Source organism: Bombyx mandarina, chromosome 16, assembly GCF_030267445.1.
Source record: "Bombyx mandarina strain Sakado chromosome 16, ASM3026744v2".
Taxonomy (NCBI): domain Eukaryota; kingdom Metazoa; phylum Arthropoda; class Insecta; order Lepidoptera; family Bombycidae; genus Bombyx; species Bombyx mandarina.
Genome location: NC_143222.1, coordinates 6,549,010 through 6,576,516, shown reverse-complemented (window position 1 = coordinate 6,576,516; position 27,507 = coordinate 6,549,010). Strand labels below are relative to the sequence as shown.

The following is a 27,507-nucleotide window of genomic DNA, read 5'->3' as shown; positions in this document are numbered from 1 at the left end:
ACACGGAAATTCGTGTGTAGGTAAGACATTACGCTTTCTTAATTCTGCAGCGATCGTAAAACGATACAATTTAATTAACAATAATTTGTCGTGTTATTTGATTAACGTTTGAAACAGCTCTGACAGAATATAAGGAAGAAATGTTCCTTATAATTTTTTAATTAAATTTACTTTCAATACAAAAAACTCGAATACACGTTTCCGTGTTCAGTGAGTACTACGCGTTATTGATGTAAGTTATAAAAATATATGTAAACACATTAAACAAAATTGAGTGACTTTTTAGTGACAGAAACACTAATTAGTTTTTTTTTTCTTAGTTGTGTGGACGAGCTCACAGCCCACCTGGTGTTAAGTGGTTACTGGAGCCCATAGACATCTACAACGTAAATACGCCACACACATTGAGATATAAGTTCTAAGGTCTCAAGTATAGTTACAACGGCTGCCCTACCCTTCAAACCGAAACGCATTACTGCTTCACGGCAGAAATTAGTGACAGAATTATTATAATACTATACATTAATGTAATATATTATAATGAGCTATATGCGTCCCGAATTCCAGACCGCATCAAAATCATATCAGTGAAATTGTTTGTATTGAATGTTGAAGTTAATTCTCCGTCTCAAAGTTCCGTTGTTACATAGAAATATGTGCAATTCTTTTAAAACTAAGCAGTATTTACTTTGGTTTTCTCGAGTCATAGACAATTTAAACAGTTTTTACGGTATGATCTTGCATTCTTGCTGTCATTATATTATTTACGACGTTTCGAATAATTACAGTTATCGTGGTCACGGACAGACTAAAGTTATCGGTCATCATTTGAGTATTATGATCTAACTACCGTCTATTTTTCTGTAAACAATATTTCCAGATACATATAAAAAATAAAAGTCGAGAATTAATTTAATTACATGAAACAGAAACAACAAGACGAAGAGGCATAAACGCCATATCTTATTAGATTATAATAATAGAGCCTACAGATATAACAAAGTGAGTTCTGGATAATGACCAGTGGCCTTAGCTTAGCTAAGCTTCTCTTCGTTTGCCATTAGGGGCGCTCCTCCGTACAAATGTGAGTTAACTTTTACGCGATCGAGAAGTTAAAAAAACTCCCGCTGAGCACATCGCTTTATACTGTATGCGTAAAAACGTTGAGATGTTTTGGGAGGTATTACTGTTAGCCCGGTTAGTGTTGCTAACACTGTCCCTAGCAAGAGCAGTACTTCGCAGAATCTACCACCGGATCGGAAACGCGACCCACTGAGAAGATCCGGCGAGAAACTCAGTGGGCTGTGTCTATGGGTTAATTCGCTCGTTGAGCCCTTCGTCGCAAGCGACAGGCTCAACGAGGACGGTGACCGGTGCTTGTGGTGCCTAAAAACACATTTTTTTCACACTGAATCCTGCCACACTTATTCCGATTAAGCCTTGTAGAAACTTTACACGTTGTTTCGCTAAAAGAATGCGTTACAACACATCCGTTTGCATTCAAGACGCAATATAACCTTCAATTTACGATCAGCGTAAGCCTAATGCTTCACAATTGCACAATTTAAACAATTATTTACAATATATTATTAACGGTAGGACAAGAGAAATTTGACAGAACTGACTAAAAACTGCAACGATTGTTTTCTGTACCGTCAGATTAGTTAGGTTCTCAAACTGTCACCGATGGCATTAATATTGTCAGTAAATAGGCTACTAGCAGTGTTCTTTTGGACATGCCGATATTTCGTTTGCAATATTTTGTACGGTTATCGCTAGTAATGGACATAATTAAAATAACTTTTACAGTTTTGTCTCTTGTTTTCATTGTATAATTTCTAACGTATCTAAACTGCAGTTTTCGTGCCCACGGACGCTCAGACGGACATAATACAATTATAATAAAATAACGCGAGATTAAACGATAAATCTAGTTTTAATTATGTAATACTTTTTTTTATACGTTTTATGGGTATTTTTATAGTTTTGAATTACCAGTTGCCCTCAATATGTAATGTTTGCGCCTAAGAGTTAGTTATTCATAAAAGACGTTATGAATAAAATATCACAAGAATTTACTGTATGGAATTTAAGAGAGATAACTATCTCTTCTAACGAGTTACGCAAAACGATTACCGCAGACGCTGCAACGGGTATCTTGGGCTTGTTACTCGTACATTTAAAAGCATCTCTCCGTTGTTTAATTTTGTTTGAATTATATAAAGTATATTTCCTCGCTTTTGTACGAGTAAACTATATTACAATAGATATTTGAAATGTTGTATGACAGTCGTAATCGTAATTCGAAATTAACTGACATACATGTTAATAGTCGCATATGTTTGAAGATATAATTTTACCTGTCACGGATTAATTTTAATTGGGTCATATTAATGTGTTTTCTCTTTGAAAAGCCATTTTATTTATTTATACTTATTGTAGACAAAAAAGAAAATACAATAAAACAGATTTAAATGAATGTCTAAATACTATGTACAAAGGCGAGCTTAATTCATTCATGAGTTTCCTTCCAGCAAACCATTAGCAGAGAGAAATACGACGTTTAAGAAGGGAAAAGTGTATTATATAAAGGATGACTATTATACTAAGGTTTAAAAAAAAAACACCAACATTATGACACAAATAAATGCGTAATATAGCTAATATAAAATGAAAAATACATATAAATAAACATACATAATTTTCAATAAGATTCAATTGACCTAATAATAATATGTGTACGCTTATGTTTTGTGTATGCTTATGTATTGTTTGTGTACGTATAAATTCCGAGTAGGTATGTGCTGTTACTAGTCAAATTTCTCGTTCCAATTTGTCTTTGATAATGGAACTTCCACCGCGTTTCCAGAACGCTTTGACATGTCTTTTTTCAGACGAGGTTTGAAGGAAGTGGCAGCCTTATTAGTAGTGTCCTAGCATTGGCTGACGAACATAAATAATAAAATTTATTTAGAAACATGTTTCCGTCTACATACTTAAATATATTTATATTATTCTATTATAGCATTGGTGATATAAATGATGTTAAATACTGATAGCGTCAATCAGGTCAGGTATGCAGTCGAGGTATTTCAATTATTATTGAAGGAGTTTCTTCATAAAAACTGATAATGGATCGTTATTTTCGAAAATAAAAATCACAGAAAAAATGTCACAGTCCGGACAATAAGTTGACAAATCTATCTATCTAATAGTTTAGATGCTAAACGAAAGTATTCAACCAGTGGCATATTCCTAATTTGCGTTAAATATAAATATATTATCATTATCATTAGAACTTTACATTTTATTATTCTTTCGCACATAGCTTACCTTTTAAGATTTAGATATACTCGTATATGTTTTTTTTTATTTTTTTATTGCTTAGTTGGGGGACGAGCTCACAGCCCACCTGGTGTTAAGTGGTTACAGGAGCCCATAGACATTTACAACGCAAATGCGCTAGCCACCTTGAGATATAAGTTCTAAGGTCTCAGTATAGTTACAACGGCTGCCCCACCCTTCAAGCCGAAACGCATTACTGCTTCACGGCAGAATTAGGCGGGTTGGTGGTACCTACCCGTGCGGACTCACATGAGGTCCTACCACCAGTATGTATTTTATTTGAGCTATTACTGGACGTATTATGAACCCGCACTGGTAGATACCACCTTCCTGCCAATTTCTGCTGCGAAGCAGTTTTGCGTTCGGCTTCGAAGGGCGAAACAGCCACTTACAAGACAATACGAAACTCCGACCATCATTACTCAGAATGTGTGGCGACATTCACACTGTGATTGACATATTTAAAACTCAAATGGGACGCGAACGTGAATGAACGAATCATCGATTTACGTAATGAAAAAAAAAAACTTTTGCAAAAACTTTACTGTACGCAGTTGCATCAGTTTCTAACTGGTTTATGTGACGAGTTCCTTAATCGATGTAACCGCAAACCAAGCCTAACCACCATCCACGGTACTAATGCTCTATACCTATGTAGTACTTCGACGAAAGAAAAAATGTGTTTATTTAAATTTCAAACTATTCGATTTCTTACCACAGATACGGATATACTTACTTACTATGCAGTAAATATAAATAACAGTACGTTGATTTAAAAAAAAAATGAGAGTGGAAATCCCATTTTACATTATTTACATTTATATACAAACACCATTATACAAAAACCTGATCAAATTAAATGTTTTAACTCATATTCGATATAGCGTCCATTAATTTATGCGCTCAGTAAGACGTTTAAATAAAATTCCACATTGAACGACGGATAATTGTTGTTGCTTCATCACGTAAAACTTGCAAGCCAGTCGCCTCGCTCCTTTATCGTAAGGAAGCCAATATTTAATTATGTGGAGAAAGCCTTAGCCGCAAATGGACACGGCAGGCCGTGTCGCAATGTACCTAACTGATTATGCTACCTTGACAGTGTTAATAGCCTAGCTTTAGGCAGAACTGTTTGTTTAAATCATTGAGAACCTACCTTAAAATACGACTACATTTTATGAATAACATCATTATGTTTAGCTGGTTCAAGTTAAATTCAGTGATTATTTTAATAATAATTAGCTTTAAGACTATATTAAATGAACGATGGTTTAGCGGTTCGCACGTGAAACTCTCGACTATTATAATTTTTATGGTTGATTTCCTGTACGTCCACATAACATGTACCTGTTTTAAAGTAAAATCTCACCTCAGGTGGAGCTGCGAATTTCAAGTTGGCGAGTGATCCATGCGAACGACTTCTGTGCTCTTGCCGAATACTATACGAAAAAGCGCGTTCATTCAGGTGACCTTTCTTCCTGTAAATACCTCCGGCGTCCTCGACAGCCTCCAAGCCGGTCATGCTCTGAGCGGCTTTCAGAGCAGGAGGCGGAGGCGGTTTCGATCTGCGAGGATCAACGGTAGCGTATTGTATACGACCTCTCCCGGGAGGCATGCTTGGAGGATAGGGCCCTGCGGCTAATGCAGCTGGTAAACGACCTCTGTGACCCAGCGTCGCCGGACGAGCGTGTGGCAGTGTCGCTGCTGGGTGAGCCACTAGCACCATCGGATGTGCAGCCGCCCATGATGGAGGAGCTCGCCCCAGGGACCTACCGTTCATCATAGGCGGTGGACCTGCGTAAAGTTCGTCAGCGGAGGCCGATGATTTTTTCTTATTCTTTTTTGTTGTAGATTTCTTTTTGGGCTCCTCGGGTGGAGGCGGGGGCGGCGGCACCGACGCTGGCCGCGTGATCTGTCGAGGTCTCGGTGCCCGCGTCGCGTGCGGAATGTCGTCGCTGACGTCGTCACGTTCGGTCTCACCGACCCACACTTTATGATTTTCATCTCCGTCGTACACCTCCAATTCCTCTTCGGGATCCGGAGGTAGCTGAGAAGGCGAACGCTCTGCCTCCAATCTTTTCGCATAAGAACTATCGGCGTAAGCGTGGAAACAGCATCGGACTAGTGCGTTTGCAGCGGCTTCTCGTCGGCAGATAAAAGCATGACACTCTAGAACTTTGATGCCCTGGGTCCGACGCAAGACCGCCGCGAATAAGGGCGGGCGTCGCGGCGCTGGTGCCTGAGCGAAGGGCGAATCGAGAGGTAAAAATCGCGGCCCACCTTCGACAATCACACGGCGCACCGCAGCGCAATAATGCAAACTCGAAATCGGGAAAAACCTGGCCACCCGCGATCCACTTTCGTCCACGTTCTCTAACAAGATACCGTTCGACCAGACCGATAGCCACGAATCTATGCCACCACTGGTCGCACCCTTTTCCGGATACAGTTCGCGCAAAGGTTCCTGGATGCCCTGTAGGCCGTCCTTGCTCTGTTGCGGCACCGCGGAGCCGAGGTAGAGCACGCGGCACCGACATATCGGCGTCGATTCCATTTCGGCACCACACTATCACACCATGACACCGAATCACATTCAACACTATTAGTTTAGCGACGGTTCGCTGGACAGGTACGTGCGGCGGCCGCGAGACGAGCGCGGGTCTGAGCCGAGTGAGCGGAATTCAAGATGGCCGATAGCGTGCGGGGCGGGGAAGGGGGGGGCAATACCTGCGCCTGCGCTACGCACCTGTGTAGGGTCCACGGGGCACGGCTCGTGGGGCTCGTTATACTCTGTAGATGGGTAGTGCCGATGAACCGGCATTGTGTCAAACGAATCATCGCGAAATCGGTCACTTTTCTCTCAGCCAACGCGTCACCACCCGACCGACGTGACGGAATGTCCCACTGTTGTCTTACTCGAGTGAAATCTGAAGGTCGATCTGTCGTCGGGAGATAATATACCAAGTGCTTCTATGCATGTCCAATTGTTTGAACGTTGAACGCCGATGTGCTAATACCCATACAAGTCGACCTCGGCTCGGCATTCCATAATTTTTGTTCTAATATTTACTGTCGATAAGTGACCGTGTTATATCAGTAGGCATATTTAAATTAAAAATTACAACACATAAAAAGGGAGCAGCTTTAAATAATTAAACCTTTAACATTATTTGTATATTTCATAACATTATTTACATTACAACACACACATTCACACGTAGATATTTATTTTATAGCTTTTATTAAAGTCCTCATTATTTATTCATTATACTATTATAGTCCTACATTCTTGTAGACGCCGTATTATGATAATGAACCACATAAAATTCCTTCTTAAGGTGTTAATATTTTGAGGCTTTAACTCCTGGCTCGTCAGAGTGCAGAGGCGCTTTTCGTTTCTGTATGATGTTTTGAATCTAAAACAAAACAAAAAATTGTTTATAAACCTTTTTTACTAAAAAAAAAAAACCTGATATTTTAGATGATCAATTTGATGAAAAATGATAGGTATTTTAACACGCCTTTATTAGCTATATATACATAATATGTATGTTTGTTTGTATGAAACGTAATCTTTGAACGTCATTTTCACAGACTTCAAGACTTTTTTTTTATTGCCCCTGCAGGCAGACGAGCGCACGGCCCACCTGATGGTGAGTGGTTACCGTCGCCCATGGACTTCAACAATAACAGGGGCAGAGCCAAGCCGCTGCCTACGTGCGATCAAGTTGAAAATTTGCGCTGGCATCAAGGACCAATTATTATTACTAGGGGGACCACCCCTGGTAGTCCAAATTCGACTATAATTAATTAAAATTATAAGTTTGTACAGTATTATGATTGTATTCAAAGACTTATTATAATCACAGATTTCGCCAAGAATACACTTTAGACAAATATTAATAAATACAAAAAATATTAATCTATTCTCAATTTGACCACAGACACAGCAATAAGAAAAGTTTTACAATGAACAAATTTTGCGCGAGTGTCTCAAACACATAGTAGTGTGTGTAATGTTTTTTTATGCATAATTTTAAATTTTATTACTTTATTATTTTTATTATATTTATGCATTCAATTTTAAATGCATTTTGCACTACTTCTCTATATTCTCTATAAGTGTGGGAAATTTCATGACCCTCCGACCGCGCAATTTTCGTAAAAAGGGGTACAAAGTTTTTGCTTCACGTACTAATGTATAGATTATTTCATTTATTTCAGTTACATTCATTAAGAATAACATTTCACATAGAATATAAAAAAAAAACAATAACAATTTGAGAATAAAATTAAAATTAACACGATCACATTATAACTTCGCCCTTATATCCTGACCAGTATCAACAAGTAAAAAAAATATGAAATTAACCGTTAATTCGGTTTGCTATTAGCGCGTGTTGTTTTTGTTTTTATGATTCATATATTAATTAAGGCAATAATTAAATTGTTAAGGCGCTGATACGACCCCCAAAATATCAATTGCCTATCGCCTGTCCCGCCCTTAAATTGAAATTGTTGTTGTTGTTGTTGTAGTCCTAGGGTACCCCGCTGGTACATAGGGCCCTCACAAGTTGTCTCCACTTTACCCTGTCTTGCGCTTGCTCCTTGACATCACTCCAGGTCACGTTGGCAGTCCTCATCTCATTGAAATTGTATTTAAATATATTTTTTCTTTTTTTTTTTGGCTCCGGCACGGTTTGTGCATTAGCCAGCGTCAAATAATTTTATAATTCACCGTTTTAATTTTATTATAGTTTATGAATAATAAAAAACGAAAGGAAACTGTCCATGTTGGCCATTATTAATATTAGTCTAAGTATGAATTAAATTAGCAGCGTGGGACGGTATAAATATATTAGATTGAGAAAGTAATTTGATTAATGTAGTAGGTAATTAACTCTACAAATTATAATATGAAGTTAAATGAAATGAAGTTGATTAACATTATGAAACATGGCATGAAATTAAATGAGCTGAGATGATATGGGATGAAATATAATCTCAGTAAAATGGTGGTCATTTACTGATACTATTTCAGTGGACTTTTTTGAGGATCCCGAGAAGTTACGTCCAACGACTTTGTTTCATTTTCCCACATTTGTCCACTTTCATAGATACTAAACAGTTTATAAACCACTGTTACTACACATTTAAACCTGAAGAAACACTAAATACACAAAATAAAACATATCGTCTTTTCGCATTAAAAGTGTACAATTTCCAAAAATATTCGAAATTGAGTTAATATGCGGAATGATTTGGTATCATCAGTATTTTTCTCATAAATACTGTCAAAAGAGCGTAGTTGTTTTTTTTTTTTTTTACCTATTTTTGACTACTACTAACAAAATTAATACATAATTTTATCTTACTTTAAAAGACAGATAATGTAACTTGTAAAAACTAAAAAATAAAGGTTGCAAAGATGATTAATATTAAAAATGTCATATGTTAATAAACCTCTAAAACACTCCTCTAAAATTTAGTAAGTTTTGACATTATACAGTTTTAATGCGAGAACACGATAACACACAACTTCACTCCTCGCGTTCCCGCCAAAAAAGCAAATATAAAGTTACCTGTTGCCATTCTCTGTCGAGCTCTGCCTTTTCACTTTTGTCCTTGGTTTTCCTTGTTTTACGTCCGTCTTGCGTTTTGACGCCATATTGGAAGGCCGCCTTAGGTAACGCCTCCTTGCTGCTCATGTAGGCGGAGTATTCCTCTTGCGTGTCGAAATCCCAGCGACCTTTTTTTTTTAAATTAAAATTATAGGGTCGCATTATTCTAGCAGTAAAATCCTGATCGGAATGTACATAAACCACTCATCTATTTAAACTAATCTACACAGACCCATTGTATGTTGATGGTACTTGGATAAAAACGTTGACTCAGCGCCTTAACAAATTGTATGAGAGACGCACGAATATAATAGATCATAAGCAATCGTATACGCTGTTTGCGTCGTTGTTTAATTTCTCCACATATACCATGTTGTGAATAGGGACCCAGGAAGCTAGTAATTGTTATTGTTAAAAATACGGAGATTCATTAAGAAAAAAGATAATCCTACAATGATAACGATGCTGACGGTTGTAGACAAACTTAAATTAACACAACAACACAACGATTAGCCACTTATGACGTCATACGTCGTGATTGGTTGTTCAAATATATTTGAAGTTTTTTATTCCATTAATAAAAAAAGTAACTGAACATCGTTCGGATTTAAAAAACGTGCTGTTGTATTCACTTTTTTACTTTATTTGTATTATTTGTGCACTAGAAGCTATGATAGTTCTAGGGAAGCTATAGTAAGGTTTATAAGGTTTATATACCGATTGGTCCCTTCTTATTCCCGGCGTCCATTTTGGTGTAGTCGACTTCATCGTCGGAGTCGTCTATGGCGTCGTCCATCTCCCTGAGGCCGGGGTAGCACTCGGCGTAGCCCTCGGGCTCTGCCGCCAGCTTGGACAGCAGCGCCGCCGAACGTTTGTCGCGCTCTTCGTTATTCCCTGTTGCTTGACGACGAGGTATCGGGCCTGCGGAATATAAACGAGGCCGTCAGAGCAAAATTGACTTAATCTTACCATAGTTCGCATGGAGATAATGCAGAAGAGAAGTGCCTTGTTTGCGGTAGGCAGCGGCTTGGCTCTGCCCCTGGCATTGCTGAAGTCCATGGGCGACGGTAACCACTCACCATCAGGTGGGCCGCAAGCTCGTCTGACTACAAGGGCAACAAAAAAAAAAAAAAAAAAATCGCGTCGTGTCTGTGACAGTAGCAACAGTCTTTTGAAAATCATATCGAGCAAGATCGAGAGGGACTGCTGATTAATAATAGCCTTTGTAGCAGGCACTTGAAAGGAAAAAAATATAAAAATGTATTGATATAAAATTAATGTATGTAATGATATTTATGTGTTAGATTTTTTAAGTTACTAACATAGATTATAAGTAATTCTTACTAAGAAAATGTTATGGTTTAAAAAAAAAGGAAAAAAACTGAAATAAAGTATAAATAGAAAAAAAATAATGAGGTTGGAATTAACTTTTACACTGCTTTGTAGGCAAAAACGATACGCGCAAAAACAATATTTACAAATCCATCTGTTATCTATGCGTAGGCCGGTTTTGCATCAAAATGTATTTATGTTTTTAATAAATTGCAGTATAGTATTATATAAACACGAATATGAAAATTGCAGGTTAGGCGACTTCTGCGCTGACGGCCTTAAATATACATTATACTATTATTATCGAGTCCAGGCTCTCCCGGGACCTATAAAAACGCGCCTTCGCTAAGCCTTCGTCCCGCCCAATGAGTTTCTCGCCGGATCTCCTTAGTAGGTCTCCGATCCGGTGGTAGATTATCTAGATTATCTTGATTATCTAGAAGATAGCACGTAGTGGGAATGGGTTGCTCGATCCAGCCATTTCAATATTGCCATAATCGTTACGTTATAACACATCTTGTAAAAATGAATATTTAAAAAAATCTAATATTTAGACATTCCCGCTGAGCTTCTTGCCAGTTCTTTCCATTCCGACAGGAGCCCTCTTCTTCGATATAGCGAAGGCGTTCGACAAAGTCTGGCACAACGGTTTGATATACAAACTGTATAACATGGGAGTGCCAGACAGACTCGTGCTCATCATACGAGACTACTTGTCGAACCGTTCGTTCCGATATCGAGTCGAGGGAACGCGTTCCCGGCCCCGTCACGTCACAGCCGGAGTCCCGCAAGGCTCCGCCCTCTCCCCGTTACTATTCAGTTTGTATATCAATGATATACCCCGGTCTCCGGAGACCCATCTGGCGCTCTTCGCCGATGACACCGCCATCTACTACTCGTGTAGGAAGAAGGCGTTGCTTCATCGACGACTTCAGACCGCAGCTACCACCATGGGACAGTGGTTCCGGAAGTGGCGCATCGACATTAACCCCACGAAAAGCACAGCGGTGCTCTTCAAAAGGGGTCGCCCTCCGAACACCACGCTGAGCATCCCTCTCCCGACTAGGCGCGTCAACACCCCCGCCCCCGCCGTTCGCCCGATCACGATGTTCGACCAGCCCATACCGTGGGCCCCGAAGGTCAAATATTTAGGCGTCACCCTCGACAGTAGGATGACATTCCGCCCCCACATCAAGACGGTACGCGATCGTGCCGCCTTCATCCTAGGACATCTCTACCCGATGATATGTAGGCGAAGTAAAATGTCCCTTAGAAATAAGGTGACACTCTACAAAACTTGCATACGCCCCGTCATGACCTATGCAAGTGTAGTGTTCGCTCACGCGGCCCGCATAGACTTAAAATCCTTTCAAATCATTCAATCCCGTTTTTGCAGGATAGCCGTCGGAGCCCCGTGGTTCGTCAGGAATGTCGACCTCCATGACGGTACCTGGACTTAGAGTCCATCAGTAAGTATCTGCAGTCGGCGTCCATGCGCCACTTCGATAAAGCGGCACGACACGAGAACCCTCTCATCGTGGCCGCCGGTAACTACATTCCCGATCCTGCGGACAGAATGGAAAGCAGTCGACGTCGCCCAAAACACGTCATCTCGGATCCTCCCGATCCACTAACGATGCTTTTAGGTACTTCAAGCACCGGTCACCGTTCTCGTCGAACCCGTCGCTTGCGACGAAGGGCTCGACGAGTAAATTAACTCTCAGACACAGCCCACTGAGTTTCTCGCCGGATCTTCTCAGTGGGTCGCGTTTCCGATCCGGTGGTAGATTCTGCGAAGCACGACTCTTGCTAGGGTTCGTGTTAGCAACATCGTCAGGTTTGAGCCCCGTGAGCTCACCTACTAAAGTTAGGGTTACGCTGACATAGCCGCTAGGGCTATCAGCTTAGGTAGGAAAAAAAAAAAAAAAAAAAGCCAGTTCTTCTCAGGACGTAGGCTAGTTTTTGTGAATTGGCGGTAGTTATTTTTGACATTCAACAAGTGTGTACTTTCATTTATGTTGAATAAAAAAATTTTGATTGATTGATTGATTTGATTCTGCGAAGCACGGCTCTTGCTAGGGTTCGTGTTAACAACAACGTCAGATTTGACCCCCCTGAGCTCACCTACTCGCCCGGTGACGATGATATGGACTGTCAAGACCATCAGCTAAGGTAGGTTTAAAAAAAAGCCTTCCTCCCTTTTTCGTGGGTAGCGTTCGTGCTTGCTGTTCTTGTTAGAACATGTTGAGACTTATTGTGTAATTTTAACAGTTTTCGTTAATAGTAGATTGAAATGCTAATTTACAAAAACAATATATCATACTATAATCCCATTACCCGAATGTGTCGCACCTATAACGAACTGGCAAAGTCGTCAACAGAGTTAGGTATTTTTACTTATAGGTTAGTTATGTTTAGAAAAATGGTCAAGGACATCCTCCACGTTAGTAATAGGTAGGTTAATGTAATTGTTTAATGTATTATATTGTGAAAATTTTTTTTCCCTTACATTATAAGTTAGATTAGTTTTTGTTATCGTGTTGTTTTGTCGTATAATGATAAGGAACGTTGTTGTACAAATTCAGCACTATGTCTTGTTTTGTCGTGCGCACATAACTTATGTTGCAGCCCGATTTTATTTCTTTTTACTTGTGTTTTTTATGTATCTTTTTAGCTTGTGATGTGTATTGTGAACCTAATAAATAAATAAATAAATCATTTTGTTGAGAAGTTTCAGTTAATATATAATCAGTGAAATATATTTAGGCCAGTTCTATGTAATTTCGTTTTTTTTTTAATTTCATCACTTCTGGTCGTTAATACTATACATTCAGATTTTCAAATGCGTTCTTCTGAGATTTTCAACAAATAACTAATTATCCTGATTGACGTCTTTATTATTATTGAGAGGCGACATTACGCTTAACACGCGACATTAATCTTTGTAATTAAAAGACCGTTTTATTTTAGTATCAGCATCAACAATTCGATGCTTTTAATTGAACTTCAATCAAGTTTACTCCATTCAAATAGCTGAAGAAGTTTTTTTTTTGTTATGATATTTTTTTCAAATTTTAAACTTTATATGCCTCTCTTGTAAAGTTGCAAAATTGTCGCTTAAACGAAATGGTCTTTCGTTTATGAAGATCAAGATTTTATATATTACGTTTTTTTTATCTATACTAACATATAAATCTAGTGTTTTTTTACGGATGTTCCGTTATAACTACTGAACCGTGCATCCGATTGATTTGAAACTTGGTATCCATGTAGAAAATATATGTACTTAATGGATAGGTTAATATTTTTAAGAATGTTGGACTCCCTAATAATTATGACAATAAATAATAATGTTATTTTTAAATGCCCAGCGAAGCGGGCGACTAGTTGTTTCTAAAAATCAAAATGGTTACCCTCTTCCTTCTCGGTTTCAACAGGCTTATCAAAATATCCGGTTCGCGGCCTCTCCTCCCTCCTGTCGGAGCGGCGTTCTCCCGGCATGTAGTCACCAATCTCGCCGTATATAGAGTCGTCGTTACGACCCTTCTCCGTCGTCTTGTCCTGTTACAAAAGATTTCCAGATAAACAGGGTGAAGAAGTAATAGGGATTTCGGTCCTAAACACGTCATTACGTATCCTCCCAATCCATTGACGGTGCTTTTAGGTATCCCAAGCACCGGTCACTGTCTTCGTAGAACCCCTCGCTTTCGACGAAGGGCTCGACGAGTAAATTAACCCATAGACACAGTCCACTGAGTTTCTTGCAGGATTTTCTTAGTGAAAAGATTCTCCGAAGTACTGCTCTTACTAGGGCCAGTGTTAGCAACACTCCAGATTTGAGCCCCGTGAACTCACGTACACATCAAAGAGAAGCTGAAATAGCCTCTCAAGGCTATCCAGCATAGGTAGGAAAAAAGGGATTTCGATTTATTTTCTTGTTTTAGTAAGCGCATCCAATGTAATACAATACGACTTATACGATGCAAGTATTTAAGCTTATTTCAGTAAATAAACATCGATTTATATTTACCTTGTTTTTTCCTAACTATACGCCGGTAGCCTAAGAGTCTATTCTAACTACGTCCGGACAGGTAGGTGAGCTCACGGGCTCAACCTGAGAGAATTGCTAACCAGAGCAGTGGAGAATCTACTAGAAGATCAGAATTGCGACCCACTGAAAAGATCAGGCGAGAAACTCAGTGGGTAATTGTGTTGTGGACGAGCTCACAGTCGACGTGGTGTTAAGTGGTTACTGGAGCCCATAGACATCTACAATGTAAATGCGCCACCCACCTTGAGAGTTCTAAGGTCTCAGTATAGTTATAACGACTGCCCCGCCCTTGAAACCGAAACGCATTACTGCTTCACGGCAGAAATAGGCGGGGTGGTGGTACCTACCTGTGCGGACTCACAAGAGGTCCTACCACCAGTAACTATTAATTGATGACTAATTTGAAAAAAATTATTTTAGTAGAAAAAAAAACGGAACCTTAGTCTTCTTCAGCTTCTTATGTCTTCCGTGCCTCAAATATGAGAAGATCTGCGTCAGTTTCTCGACGACAAGATCATTTGCACTCGAAGCCGAACTCCTTTCGTCCATTTCGGGAACGTCCGCTTTACTCCGAGTCAACGTTGTGGGTATATCGGAATCGATTGTGCCTTCTTCGTCAAGCTCGACCACGTACGCCATACGACCGGGAGCAAACATTTCGCTGCGGACAACTTTCTTGTTCCTGAAAAAGGCAGTCATCATTCATTTAGTTTTTATACTTAAGAAGCGGCCCGCTTCGACTCCGCTCGGGTCTTTAACAAAAATTTGAACGATATTTGATGTTGTTTTATTTTTTTAAATAAAATAACACTTATTGTGGCATAACTTTAATAGTGAGACAAATGTTGTGGCAAAAACTTTTGTGAATAATAATATGTTCTACAAAGTCGTAGTACATTATTTTATTCTATCATCAATAGTTTTCGCAGGGCACGCGATGTAAAGAATATTTTAGGTAATTTTTTTACACCTTGGGTTACATTATTGGAGTTTTAGTAAAGCTCCCCATTTTGGCCTATGTCACTCGGGAATAGTGTAGCTTCCAAACAAGAATTTTTCAAATCGGTTCAGTAGTTTCGGAGCCTATTCATTACAAACAAACAAACAAATCTTTCCTCTTATAATATTATAGATTATAATATTATAATAATATTATTATAGATTATAGATAAGAACTTCAATGAATCTATCGTTATTAAGGAATGAAGTAATTTGTTCTTTAGCTAAAAAAAATTATTGATTCGAAGGGTGGACAATCTCCTTGGAGTTAAATGGTCATTGGTTAAGTGGTCAAGTAAATGCCATCCATCTTGGGACATGAATTCTAAATGTTTCTTTTATAACGGTGTTGCATTTTGACTAGTTGCGCTTATTAACCTCTTAATAGGGTTTATACAAAAAAAAAGAACTTACTTTTGTTCTAGAATCATGTCAAAAATGTTTTTTCCCATTTGAGTCTTGAACTGCATCTCTTCTTCCTGAAACAATAAAACTGACAGTATATAAAATAGAAATTATATTGTTTTTTTTGAAGCTGTAAGTATTTTAATTTAAAAAGAGAATCAAACTGTTCGAGATAATTTTATTGCATCATCAGTGAAGAATAGTTCATTTTGACAAATTTGACCTCTAACGATAGACAGAAGATGGTTATGGTGTTAAGTAAAAAATATTATATTCTTAAACTTCAATGTTATTGATAAAACTATGATGATATCATCATGATAAACATTTGCTTTGAATCGAGTATTCTCACTAATGAATGAGCCAGTACCCCGACTCTGGCTTAGTACATTTAATACCTATACTGGTGCTACTGCCTATTATCATTGTAGAATGATGCCTTTTACTAAAGTTTAGACTTGGAATATTTTCTAAATGGTGATTGATTTTATGTTATAATGTCAACATTAGAGGTGGCTTTTTTATCTATAGTAGAACATATTGTGACATGCTGGGGTTCGGGATAAATAAATGTTCCACTAAAGTACAACTAAAAACAAACAAACAAGGCAATTAATATGCAAGTTCTGTATCACAGATTATGTTGTGTATTGTAGTAAACACTGCTAGTTAATAAATACACTTGCAATCTTCAACATATACAATACGGAATTACATCTCCGAATAAGTGGCGACATTCACACTGTGAGGTGCTTGCTGGATGGGTTAAGCTTTAGTAACCACTTAAAACCAAATGAGCCATAACTTCATTTGTATGACTAGGCATCATCATCATCATTCTTTCCTATTATCCTCTGCTGGGGTGTAGGGCTCGAATCAAATTTTTCCATTAACATCGGTCTTGGGCAGTCTGTTTTAGCTCCTCCCACTTCGTATGACTAGGCAAATAAAAAAATTAAGTCGTGAACTCATTTGCAAACTTACGAGTAAAAAACAACATGTATTGACTTACAACTTCCTTCTTTTCTTCTTTCTTTTCTTTTACAGGTTCCACGGGAATAGTGACCAATCTCTCCATTTCGGCTTCTTCTTCTTGCTCCCGAGTTTGTATTTCTGAACGAACCTTTAACACAGAGTAAAAATGTAATATTATAACAAATTTATGATTCGTGAAAAAAATACATAAATATACATGATTATTAATTTTTTTTTTTTTTTTTTTATTGCTTAGATGGATGGACGAGCTCACAGCCCACCTGGTGTTAAGTGGTTACTGGAGCCCATAGACATCCACAACGTAAATGCGCCACCCACCTTGAGATACAAGTTCTAAGGTCTCAAGTAGTTACAACGGCTGCCCCACCCTTCAAACCGAAACGCATTACTGCTTCACGGCAGAAATAGGCAGGGTGGTGGTACCCACCCGCGCGGACTCACAAGAGGTCCTACCACCAGTATTTACGCAAATTATAATTTTGCGGGTTTGATTTTTATTACACGATGTTATTCCTTCATCGTGGAAGTCAATCGTGAACATTTGTCGAGTACGTATTTCATTAGAAAAATTTGTACCCGCCTGCGGGATTCGAACACCGGTGCATCGCTTCAACACGAATGCACCGGACGTCTTATCCGTTAGGCCACGACGACTACAAAATATGATCCTATGATCCTATATTATATTATTGTAATATGGATCTATGGAACAAAGTCAAAATTATAATATCAATTATGAGACTTATCTTGTTAGAAACTATAGAACTATACATACATTTGTGTGTACAAATATGTATGTAATATACATGTATACACCGCGCGCGAGCTCCGAGGATTCGGGGGCTGAGGAAGTAGGCGGGCGTGCACCGCGCCCGACCGTCGCTTCATACCCCGCACTCTCCCAGTACTAGTGTTGACCTTAACGTGAGAGTACGCTTACCGACTCGTTGTTTTTAATTTTGCGATAGCAGTGTTAATTACGTGTGATTTCTAATATAAATAGTCTTACACTTATAAGTCTTTTTGTTTGCACAAATAGCTATTTAATTTGATGAAAAAAGAATGGCGAGCACTAGCATAATAAACATGTCTTAGCATTAGAGGAATATTACTGGCAAAAGGATGGCTTAATGGAGGATGTTGTCAAATCATTTATTATTGAAGTATGTGAGGAGAGTGACATCAAGAGGAGAGTACATCAAATTCTTCAACTACTGATTGATCTGATTGCGAGAGTAATTAATAAGATTTCACGTTCATTTTGTTCAATAAAAATCAGTTCATTAAATGAAATTCATACGTGATCAATTGTTTTTTATTTATTTCAAGTACATAATACCCTCATAAAACTATTTTATAATTTACACTCGCACGGAGGCTTAAGATTTGTTAGTATCGATAGCGCAATATCGACTAAACACAACACTAGCTCATTACGTCAACATTCCTTAAAAATCCTCGGAGCTCGCGCGCGGATAATATATACATAGTAAATAAAAAATATTATCCTTTAGAACATATTGCAGATTATACTGACATATTATAAGATTTTGGTCTAATATCTGAAGATGGGTCTTCATTTTGCAATATGTATGCTCTGTTAACAACTCAACACCGAGGAAACATAATAGCATAAAATAAAATCATTATTTATAATATTGATTGATCAATAGAAATTTAATTAAGTTGAATTGAATAAATATCTTACCTTCTGCAACAAAGCATAATCGAGACCTTTTACCAAGTGAGTGTGCTCCATGTCACCACCAAGATATTTGGATTCCTGTAAAATGAAGTCAATTGTAAAATGATCGTTTAATAAAAATATTGAACATTAATATTCTATGTTGTTATAATATTTAAGATAAAAAAGTTAACTATAGGTAAATACCTGGATAAGTTGTCTCCTCCTTTCTTTGGCATCTAGACCTGATTTCAAATCTGGAGCAACAGCTCTGTAAAAAAATTACCGATTTTATTTTTATTTTTAACTGTGAACAAATCACACCTATGGACCTCAGGCCCCAAATTAGGTGTCTATATGTTATGGATACCAGATACTGACAAACATCCTTATATAAGTTTAAATATATACATATAGTAGATAATAAACACCTAGAAAAGCCTGTTCATCACATGAATGTTTGCCCGATGTGGGAATCGAACCCAGTGCCCAAAGCATAACAGTTAGAAGGACACTACCGATTCATTTAGAGTATGAAGGATCCAAAACTTTAAAAAAAACTACATAAGACTTCACTCAATTTTATACTTTGTTTTGAATGGCAGAGGATCAGAGATGATTGAAAAACATGTCATAGTATTCAGGAAAGGCATTTACAAATACATTCCAATCATATAATGTGGTAAAGGTGATCTGAGGAACTCACTTCAAGACAAGCACAGAAGTCCAAGCTAATAAGGATTAATTTGGTTCTGATGGCAAATGGTGACAAAAAAGAAACAATAGAATTTTCCCAAATAGTTCCTTAGCTATATATATAAAAAAGAGAGTATCAAGTTTACCTATAGGCACTACTAGTGTTGCTTGTTGGATCAATAACACTTAAATCATTCACACCATCCCTCCTCTCTCTAGCTCTGTCTCTGTATTTCTCTGCAAGCTCTGCTAACTTGTTGTCTTCTTGTTTCTTAAGAGCAGCATAGTATGACTTTTTCTTACGACGTAACTCTCCTTTGTTCTCTGATGGTGGTGGCATAGATCTGTTATGTTGTGAATATTATTGGTAAGAAGATATAATAAACTTTTGATACATTTTAAGAAACAAAATTTTTATTGTCATTGTTCACATATAAAAACATGGCCATTAATAGTAGTACCCTGAGGTAAGCTGTACATTAGTATCCTCTACATGGTCATGGTGTAACATGGACATGAGGAATGTCAGGAACACGTCAAGGCTGTGTCACTAATTCCTGTCTGCCTAATCTTCCTAACTGAAGGCCTTTAGACACTTCTTATCCGAGACAAGTACAAACCATTTTGTGTATTTCCTTGGTGGAATAAATCTGCCACAGATACTCTTTGATATATATTAATAAAGTTTACCCTGCATTCGCCATAGCCTCTCGAATGGAGCCAGGAGCGTGTGTCCCTCCTGAAGGCGTAGATCTTGGAGTCATCAGTAATTTCCTAAAGTCATCATTTGTAAGCCTCTGTGAAGCCGGTGTGTCCTCCACACCCCTGTGATCTTCCATGTTGATGTTTTCTAAGTGAATTTCGATTGGATTACAGTTCTGCTTCTGAATTGATTTTTATGAAATCAATTTGTTTTAGTTGTGTTGCTCTTAATCTAGAATATGATTACAAATTACGAATTCAAGTACTAGTAGTATTCAAACAGTAGAAAAACTGCAGAAAATACAACTACAGCTTCCTGAGCAGTTGTTTTTGTTGAGTTTATATCAAAATTATCACTATAAATGCATTTATAAAATCTATGACAGCCGCACATATGTAATTATGTACGAACTAGCTTTTTTTTAAATATTTTATGACCTGGTAACTAAGACCTTTAAGTTCTGTCTTATTTTATTTATATTTTTATGAAAAATGATAATATGGAGTGAAATTAAATGAAATGAAGATGATTAATTTGAGACATTAATCAACTGGGATGAAATTAAATGTAATGAGACGATATGATATGGGATGAAATATAATCTTAGTAAAATGGTGCTTATTTACTGAGACTTTGTCAGTGGACTTTTTGGAGGATCCCGAGAAGCTATGTCCAGCAGTTTTGTCTAATTTTCCCACATTTGTACACTTGCACAGATACTAAACAGTTAATATCGTTTTTACACATCGTTATTACACATTTAAGCTTGAAGAAACACTAAATAGACAAATTAAAACAATTCACACGACTTCGCTCTGTACGTATGTACATGTTGCATGAGGCCTCATAAAATTTATGCCAATAATTATATGCCCTAATAAGATTTACTTGAGCTTGAGTTCCTTGGGCTCCTATTTTTTAATTCTTAGTTCATATATAATACGGTTATCCACGAGATTCCGCCCACATATAAAAGCAGTCCGCGACCGTGCCGCGTTTATTCTCGGCAGACTCTACCCCATGATCTGTAAGCGGAGTAAAATGTCCTTTCGGAACCAGGTGACACTGTGTAGTCCTTGTAAGGATCCATTAGATACCTCGCAATAACCCTCGCATTAGACGCCTTCCGCTCTAACACTAGGAGTAGAGACCCCGGTAACCGTACTCGTCGAACTCGGCAAAGAGTTCGACGTGCAATCTAACATAAGCATCAGCCCGTTGAGTTTCTCGCCGGATCTTCTCAGCGGGTCGCGATTCCGATCCGGTAGTAGATAGTCAACAGTAGCGAAGCAGCTACTTGTTGAGTTGCTAGGTCTCCCTTGAAGGCGCTCGGGTAGCTGTTAGCAAATCCCGCCTCTTCTGGCTCGCCCACCTGTCCTTGTGAAACTGGAAAGGCCTCCGGGCCACTAGTAAACCCTCAATCATAAAAAAGAAGATAATACGGTTTTTTTTTTTTTTTTCCGATTATTTTTATTTATGATCCATCTTATCACTAAAGTTAAAAAGAATACAGTGGAAGTTGAACTCTGTGGCTATGAGTGTCCGTGAAATATAATATAGCGTTACCGTAGCAAACTTTTAAAGAAAATGCAAAAAATACTGCTTTGCTTTATATTGAGAAATACACTTACAAAATTAAATTAAGATTTAATATAGAATTTTGACGCATCACTACTTTCTTCCATCTACATAGCAATAATATTTTTATTCGTCAGCTCCTTCGATCAACAATAGTAACTAGATTTCGGGTCGGTGCATAAAATCCGTCTCGTCAAATAACAGCTCACTTGAAATGTGAGCTCTTATTTTGTTTAGTTCACTTCAAACACAGCCAATGTCAGCCCGTCTCACAATACCGCAGTGTGTATTTAAAAGTTGCAAAAATAAGGCCCGAAAAAGCAATTTAACGACCGGAGTATCTTACTTTCGGTAAGTACATGGAGTATAAACTATATTTTAAGCTTTAAACTTATAAATAATATTAAATTTTGAACAAAATTACCGATTTTTAACCACCGCTACAAATGTTGGCCAAGGCTCGGCCAACTCATGGACAGACTTTTGCTTAACAGAACAGTAAATGCATGGAGTAGATTTGTGTTGTAATAATTTTTTAAAATTTGTTAGCATTACTTCAAAATTAGTTGGTTAAAATTGTTTAATGCTGCTTTGTGTCTGTTTGTTGGACTCTCATTAGATACTTAGCTTTCCATTTTTATTTTAGCTTTCCTAGCAATCACGTGTGCAGAATGGATCTCGATTGTCGCCAGAGAAACAAGAGATGACTTTTATAAGCCAGCTAAGATCTCCGCTTATTGACACTGGACATCTTTACCTTCCGTGCTCACGGCTACTGAAACGTGGCCGAAACATTGTTATAAAAATACCGCGCTTGAAACCGTTTAAACGTTGTTTTATTATGTGCATTGGTCGCGAAAACTTAAAAATATATATTACACAAAAACGTAACGCTAATAAAATAATAAGTAATGTATAGATACTAACAAACATACATTTCCAAAACATAAAAAGTAAACAACTAAACTTTTACTTTAATTCATTAATAAATTATTTTAGTGTTCAGCGCGACTCCCTTACTTCCTGTAGTAAATAGGAACCGGCATTTCAAGAAGCAAAAATAAATAAAGCAAAACGATGTTAGTTCTCAGAGCAATTAAGGGAAAAGTTACTTTATTTATTGCATTTTAAGATTGATTTAACATTAAAAGTTGTCTAAAATATGTCTTTTTATTGGTAAGTGACAGGAGTAATTTATTGCTTTGCTCCTTTTATGTGACGAATGATCGTAAGTATTAGATAATGTTTTGGAGATTTGTGACTTTATTATTAGGTGCCATAGTTGTAATTAGTTTGAACGTAAAAGTGTTTCAAAACTTTTTTCTCCGTTTGTTAGTAAACGAATGTAGCTATATAAGTATAATAATATATTCACGCGGACAGTTTTTGCTTTAATTTTGTACGTATCCCTTTATCTAGTTACTATTTTTGATCGAAGGTCAGTTCTATTAAAGTTGACTTAAAATTTTACTCTAGTTTTTTGGAATAACTAATTACCCGTAGTCTTGGCTTTTTTAGTTTTTAGTTTTTTAGTTTAGGGCTTTTTTAGTTTCGCCGGGTGTGTAGGCCTCAGAGACTTTTATAACATCTGTGTGCTCAATGCGAGTTTTTTAAGTTCTCGAGTTAGAACAGTTTCCCTTGGTTTGCCGCTAGGGGCACTGTTCCAATTCGTACAAATTTGAGTTAACTTTTACGTGATAGAGAAGTTAAAAAACTCGCACTAAACACACTGCGCTAAAAAGAACAGTGCCTTTCTGAAGCTAACATCTGATCGGAATCGCGACCGTCTAAGATCCAGTGCGAAAATCAGTCGGTTGTGGACATACGTTAGTTATGTTGCACGTCGAACGGTGAATGGTCCTTGGAATGCCTAAAAGCACCGATAATGGATCGGGAGGATCCGTAATGACGTGTTTAGGGCAACGCGGCGACGTCGACCGTTTACCATTCGGTCCACAGGGCCGGGTATGTAATTTCCGGCGGCCACAACAAGAGGGTTTTCTTGTCGTACCGCCTTCTCAAAGGGATGATACGATATGATGCATACATAGTATACGTAATTATGGTAAACGCGTAACTATAATACACACCCATTCATAACATGTGTATCTTAGGGTGTAATAATGGTTTGCACAATTAAAATCATAATAGGTAATCTACTTTTTATGGTGGTAGGACCTCTTGTGAGTCCGCACGGGTAGGTACCACCACTCTTCCTATTTCTGCCGTGAAGCAGTAATGCATTTCGGTTTGAAGGGTGGGGCAGCCGTTGTAACTATACTTGAGACCTTAGAACTTTTATCTCAAGGTGGGTGGCGCATTTACGTTGTAGATGTCTATGGGCTCCAGTAACCACTTAACATCAGGTGGGCTGTGAGCTCGTCCACCGATCTAAGCAATAAAAATAAAATAAAAAATAGAGTCGTTTAGTGCGGTAAGGCCCTAAAATTCCTTGGGCCCACAGTCTGCTCCCAACACCTTGCAGATAGTCAAGTCCCACATACCAAGCGCGCACTTTAGGCGCGGGGACATCGTAGGAGGTTCAGCCAGGCCCGAAAAAAAAAGGCTTCGGTTAGTCACAGACTAATCTAAGGCCAAGGATACATACAATAACTATATCAAACATCAATTAGAATACTCTAAAGATAATTTTAATATGATTTTAAGCATTTTATAGATTATTATGGAAGCACAATATCATTTCTCGCTATTTATCCTATGGTTTGGATATTGTTTTTTAGAGTGTTTATCCAAAGATCGCGTGGAAAGTCGTTCCTTTAAATCCAACGTTGCCGGTAGGTTCGTCTTGGAAGGTTATGTACATGCTGTAAAAAATATAATTTTTGATTAATTCAAAAAAAGATAATGAAAGGGATAATCGTACAATACAAATGCGTTTAATCAGATTTTGTTATGCGGATTCAGGTCCAAGAACTCCGACATGACAAACATGACATACATAAGTACATGTATGTATACATATATGTTTTCGCCACTAAGGAGCCAAAAAGGATGAGCTAACTACAGATCTTATTATTACCATGCATAAAATAATAGATTAAAAACTGTATAGTAGCAATCATTTTTTAAAGTTAAAAAAAGTGATTAGGAAAAAGCATTTTAACGAAAAAATGCGTGGGATAGTAGACGTCAATTATTGTAAATATGTTATTTTAATGAAATATTGGTAGTACTGATAGTGGTCACTATAAAATCTTAAATCTAAAAACTACCTCACGATTTTTTTGTTTTTAACTATGGTAATTTCATAGCAAGGAACAATCGGCGTTTTAGTGCACCATATGTGAAAACAGGTTGTTAGGTCGATCTATGATTATTTCATAATCCGATCAGTTCCAAAAAAGGAACCTGAGAAACGGCTATCATATCCAAAAGAAGCAGCAGCCGCGTACGCGCCTCTGTACTTAGCACAAGACACTACCGTGTCGTGTTTTAACTGTCCGTACAGTCTTTAAGCCTAAAAATCTCGATCAAGTTACTAATCGGACAATTTTATTAAATTATTTCATTGTTATCGGTCGTTGAGACTATATAGGTCTATGGTCGTTGATAGGTGTGCGAAGTTTCAAGTCAATCCGACGTAAACGTATAAATAAAGTGGGATAAATTTCATTCAAAGAATCTGTTACATACAATGCCAAGCTAATAAAAAATTGTTAAAAATAATTGTAAATAGACATACTTTAACAAAAACCGACTACAAATAGAAAAAAATAATATTCCAAAACAAATTATGTATTATACATTATGTATTAAACAATAATTATCGAAATCGGTTGGCGTGATATTGAGTAATAACTCAATATCACGCCAACCGATGATGAATACATCTATTTGTCGAGCACGTACTTAATGCAAATTTAAGACTTATATGGTTTTCTTATGGATACCATTATCAGAACTAGACTAAATTTGGTAGGACTTGTGGTAGGACCTCTTGTGAGTCCGCGCGGGTAGGTACCACCACCCTGCCTATTTCTGGTACCCGCCAGTGAGATTCAAACACCGGTGCATCGCTCGATACGAATGCACCGGACGTTTTATCTTTTAGGCCACGACGACTTCTATTTCGTGTGGTCGTATTTCAATTTTATCAAGATCTGACCAAGATTTTTTGAGTGATCCTAACAATACTTATTCATGAACTACTACTGTAGTAAAGCTTATTAGTAAGCTAATTGCAAAATTTAAAAGCTAATTGCAAATAGTGTTACTGTAATGGGTGTTAAGAAAAGTTAAGGAAAAAAGCGATCAATTTTTTTTACAGAAGATTACAAAACAATAAATGCAAGCTGGACTTAAGAAGATGTACTAATAAGACAATTTAAGGAAGAAAATATGTTACGGTTACGGTACTGTAAAGATAAGTTAAGTAAAAGCAGAGATTTGTTTCAACAAAATATTTGGGTGTTACCATAATATTCGTCTGAATGTACTTATTAGTACTAATTTGTAATATTGAACCTTTTTGTTATTTTAAATTTAATAAATTACGGGATTGGTTTAGACAAAAGATATTTGTACTCTTACCGGTCTGTTGGTACACCCAGCTCTTTTTCAACTAATTCAAAAAGAACCTTAGCATGCTTCTTGTTTTGCTCCACACCCAGAGAACCAATGGACATCAGATTGGCTATGGCACAGGGTTCAGTGGATCCACCGAAACTCATCAACATTTCAGGAATTACCGTGACAACACAGTACTGAAAATTTTACTTTTACTTACATAAACTATTATGATAAAAATAAAATTGAACCCCTGTCCCTGACCAGATTTTTATCCTAATAAGACCTGACCAGACCAGATTGTGACTCTTGTATCTGGTCATACATGATCATATTTTCAGTAGGATATCTATAGACAAGAATAGTTATCTCATATTGTCTGACAGTGGACATTATACTTAATGGGTATTATTTAAAAGACATATCCTTGTGCTAAGAATTGAAAATAGAATTTGACAATTTTTGTTGAGATTGATAGTTTGGATTCCAGACTGTAGAATCAGAATTATAGTTTCATTTAAAATTTAGTATCAGCTGTTATTTTAGTGACAGCCCTAAGTAAAACTATAATTGGTGGTGCCACTAATGTTTATCATATTTTATGGAATGATTCAATGCCAAAAGTATTTTTCCCATCTACTAATGATATATTTTGTATTTCATTACAAGTAGGTACTAAAGAGAAGTAATAAACATAGTACTAGCAATCACAAGGTCAAACAATAGGTTATTTAGATGATACACATGATATAATGGAAAGCCAAGAAACATAGTTTTTAAGAATGACCTGAGTGTCTTTGTCACTTACAACAGAGTGAGAATTATTCATGTTATTAATGGCGCTTAGGCCAATGGGAAAATATGGTCTGTAATAAAATCTAGTTGATACTGATTTCCAACTGTGTATATTTCCAATAGAAATACAGAAAAGATTTTCAGAACTTAAGGAAAATAATTAATGACCAAAATAATATGTAGATATTGCAGTGATGCAATTACTGTACCTGTTCAGGTTTACCAAGAGCTTTAGCTAACACCGGTATAGCTTTTACCACAAAATCAGCTGGGATTTTTGATCTTGAAATGTTGGTTTCTATTCTAAAGTGAGGCATTATATAATTTTAAATTATTGTCGTGTTTTAAACTAGAAGATGTCGATTTATTTAGGAGAAATGCAAAATTTACGATGTTTTCTATGTCGTAGAAATTCTCAAATATAATAAGTGTATAATCTATAGTAGAAATACAATACAAACAACAAACATACATGTAGTTGTTAGTTTGATTTTTCGAACAGGAAAGGCGAAGGTATCACACTACACAGCGTAATTTTTAAAAAAATTTTTATATTGAGGAGTGAAAGGCTATTTGGTTTCCTCATCATCATCATCATCATCATCAGCCCACAGTCGTCCACTGAGGTATTTGTGTTAGATAATAAAACATAATCTTCGTAGGTAATATACGTACGATAGTAAGAAAGGCCAGTTCTTACATCCACCTCTACCCGATGATATGCAGGCGAAGTAAAATGTCCCTTAGAAATAAGGTGACACTCTACAAAACTTGC

The 27,507-nt window shown here is 37.3% G+C and overlaps 3 protein-coding genes and 1 long non-coding RNA gene across 4 annotated transcripts in view; 1 reads left to right on the top strand and 3 right to left on the bottom strand.

Moving 5' to 3' along the window:
- LOC114246754 (uncharacterized) overlaps window positions 1-6,028 on the bottom strand; it is a 44,745-nt gene extending 38,717 nt beyond the window's left edge. Inside the window, exon 1 of the mRNA XM_089733999.1 lies at window positions 4,715-6,028. Within this exon, the coding sequence (XP_089590125.1) occupies window positions 4,715-5,899 (1,185 nt within the window). The 5' untranslated portion in view covers window positions 5,900-6,028. The remainder of the gene's footprint in view (window positions 1-4,714) is intronic.
- Window positions 6,029-6,504: 476 nt separating this feature from the next.
- On the bottom strand, window positions 6,505-20,241 carry beag (IC cytokine homolog beag). Its single transcript, XM_028179439.2, has 11 exons — window positions 19,820-20,241; window positions 19,276-19,473; window positions 18,641-18,704; window positions 18,458-18,532; window positions 16,766-16,876; window positions 15,763-15,827; window positions 14,788-15,031; window positions 13,712-13,859; window positions 9,684-9,887; window positions 8,928-9,094; window positions 6,505-6,761 (listed from the first exon to the last, which is right to left on the bottom strand). The coding sequence occupies exons 1-11, from the start codon at window positions 19,966-19,968 to the stop codon at window positions 6,687-6,689; spliced, it is 1,500 nt and encodes a 499-aa protein (XP_028035240.1). The 5' UTR covers window positions 19,969-20,241; the 3' UTR covers window positions 6,505-6,686.
- A 1,334-nt stretch (window positions 20,242-21,575) lies between these two features.
- On the top strand, window positions 21,576-22,415 carry LOC149501292 (uncharacterized). Its single transcript, XR_016324405.1, has 2 exons — window positions 21,576-21,761; window positions 22,057-22,415. It is a non-coding gene; the product is annotated as an uncharacterized LOC149501292 (long non-coding RNA).
- A 1,624-nt stretch (window positions 22,416-24,039) lies between these two features.
- Window positions 24,040-27,224, bottom strand: Mif (macrophage migration inhibitory factor). The gene is made up of 3 exons (XM_028179461.2): window positions 26,942-27,224; window positions 25,962-26,134; window positions 24,040-24,235 (listed from the first exon to the last, which is right to left on the bottom strand). The coding sequence occupies exons 1-3, from the start codon at window positions 27,047-27,049 to the stop codon at window positions 24,157-24,159; spliced, it is 360 nt and encodes a 119-aa protein (XP_028035262.2). The 5' UTR covers window positions 27,050-27,224; the 3' UTR covers window positions 24,040-24,156.
- Window positions 27,225-27,507: the final 283 nt, after the last annotated feature.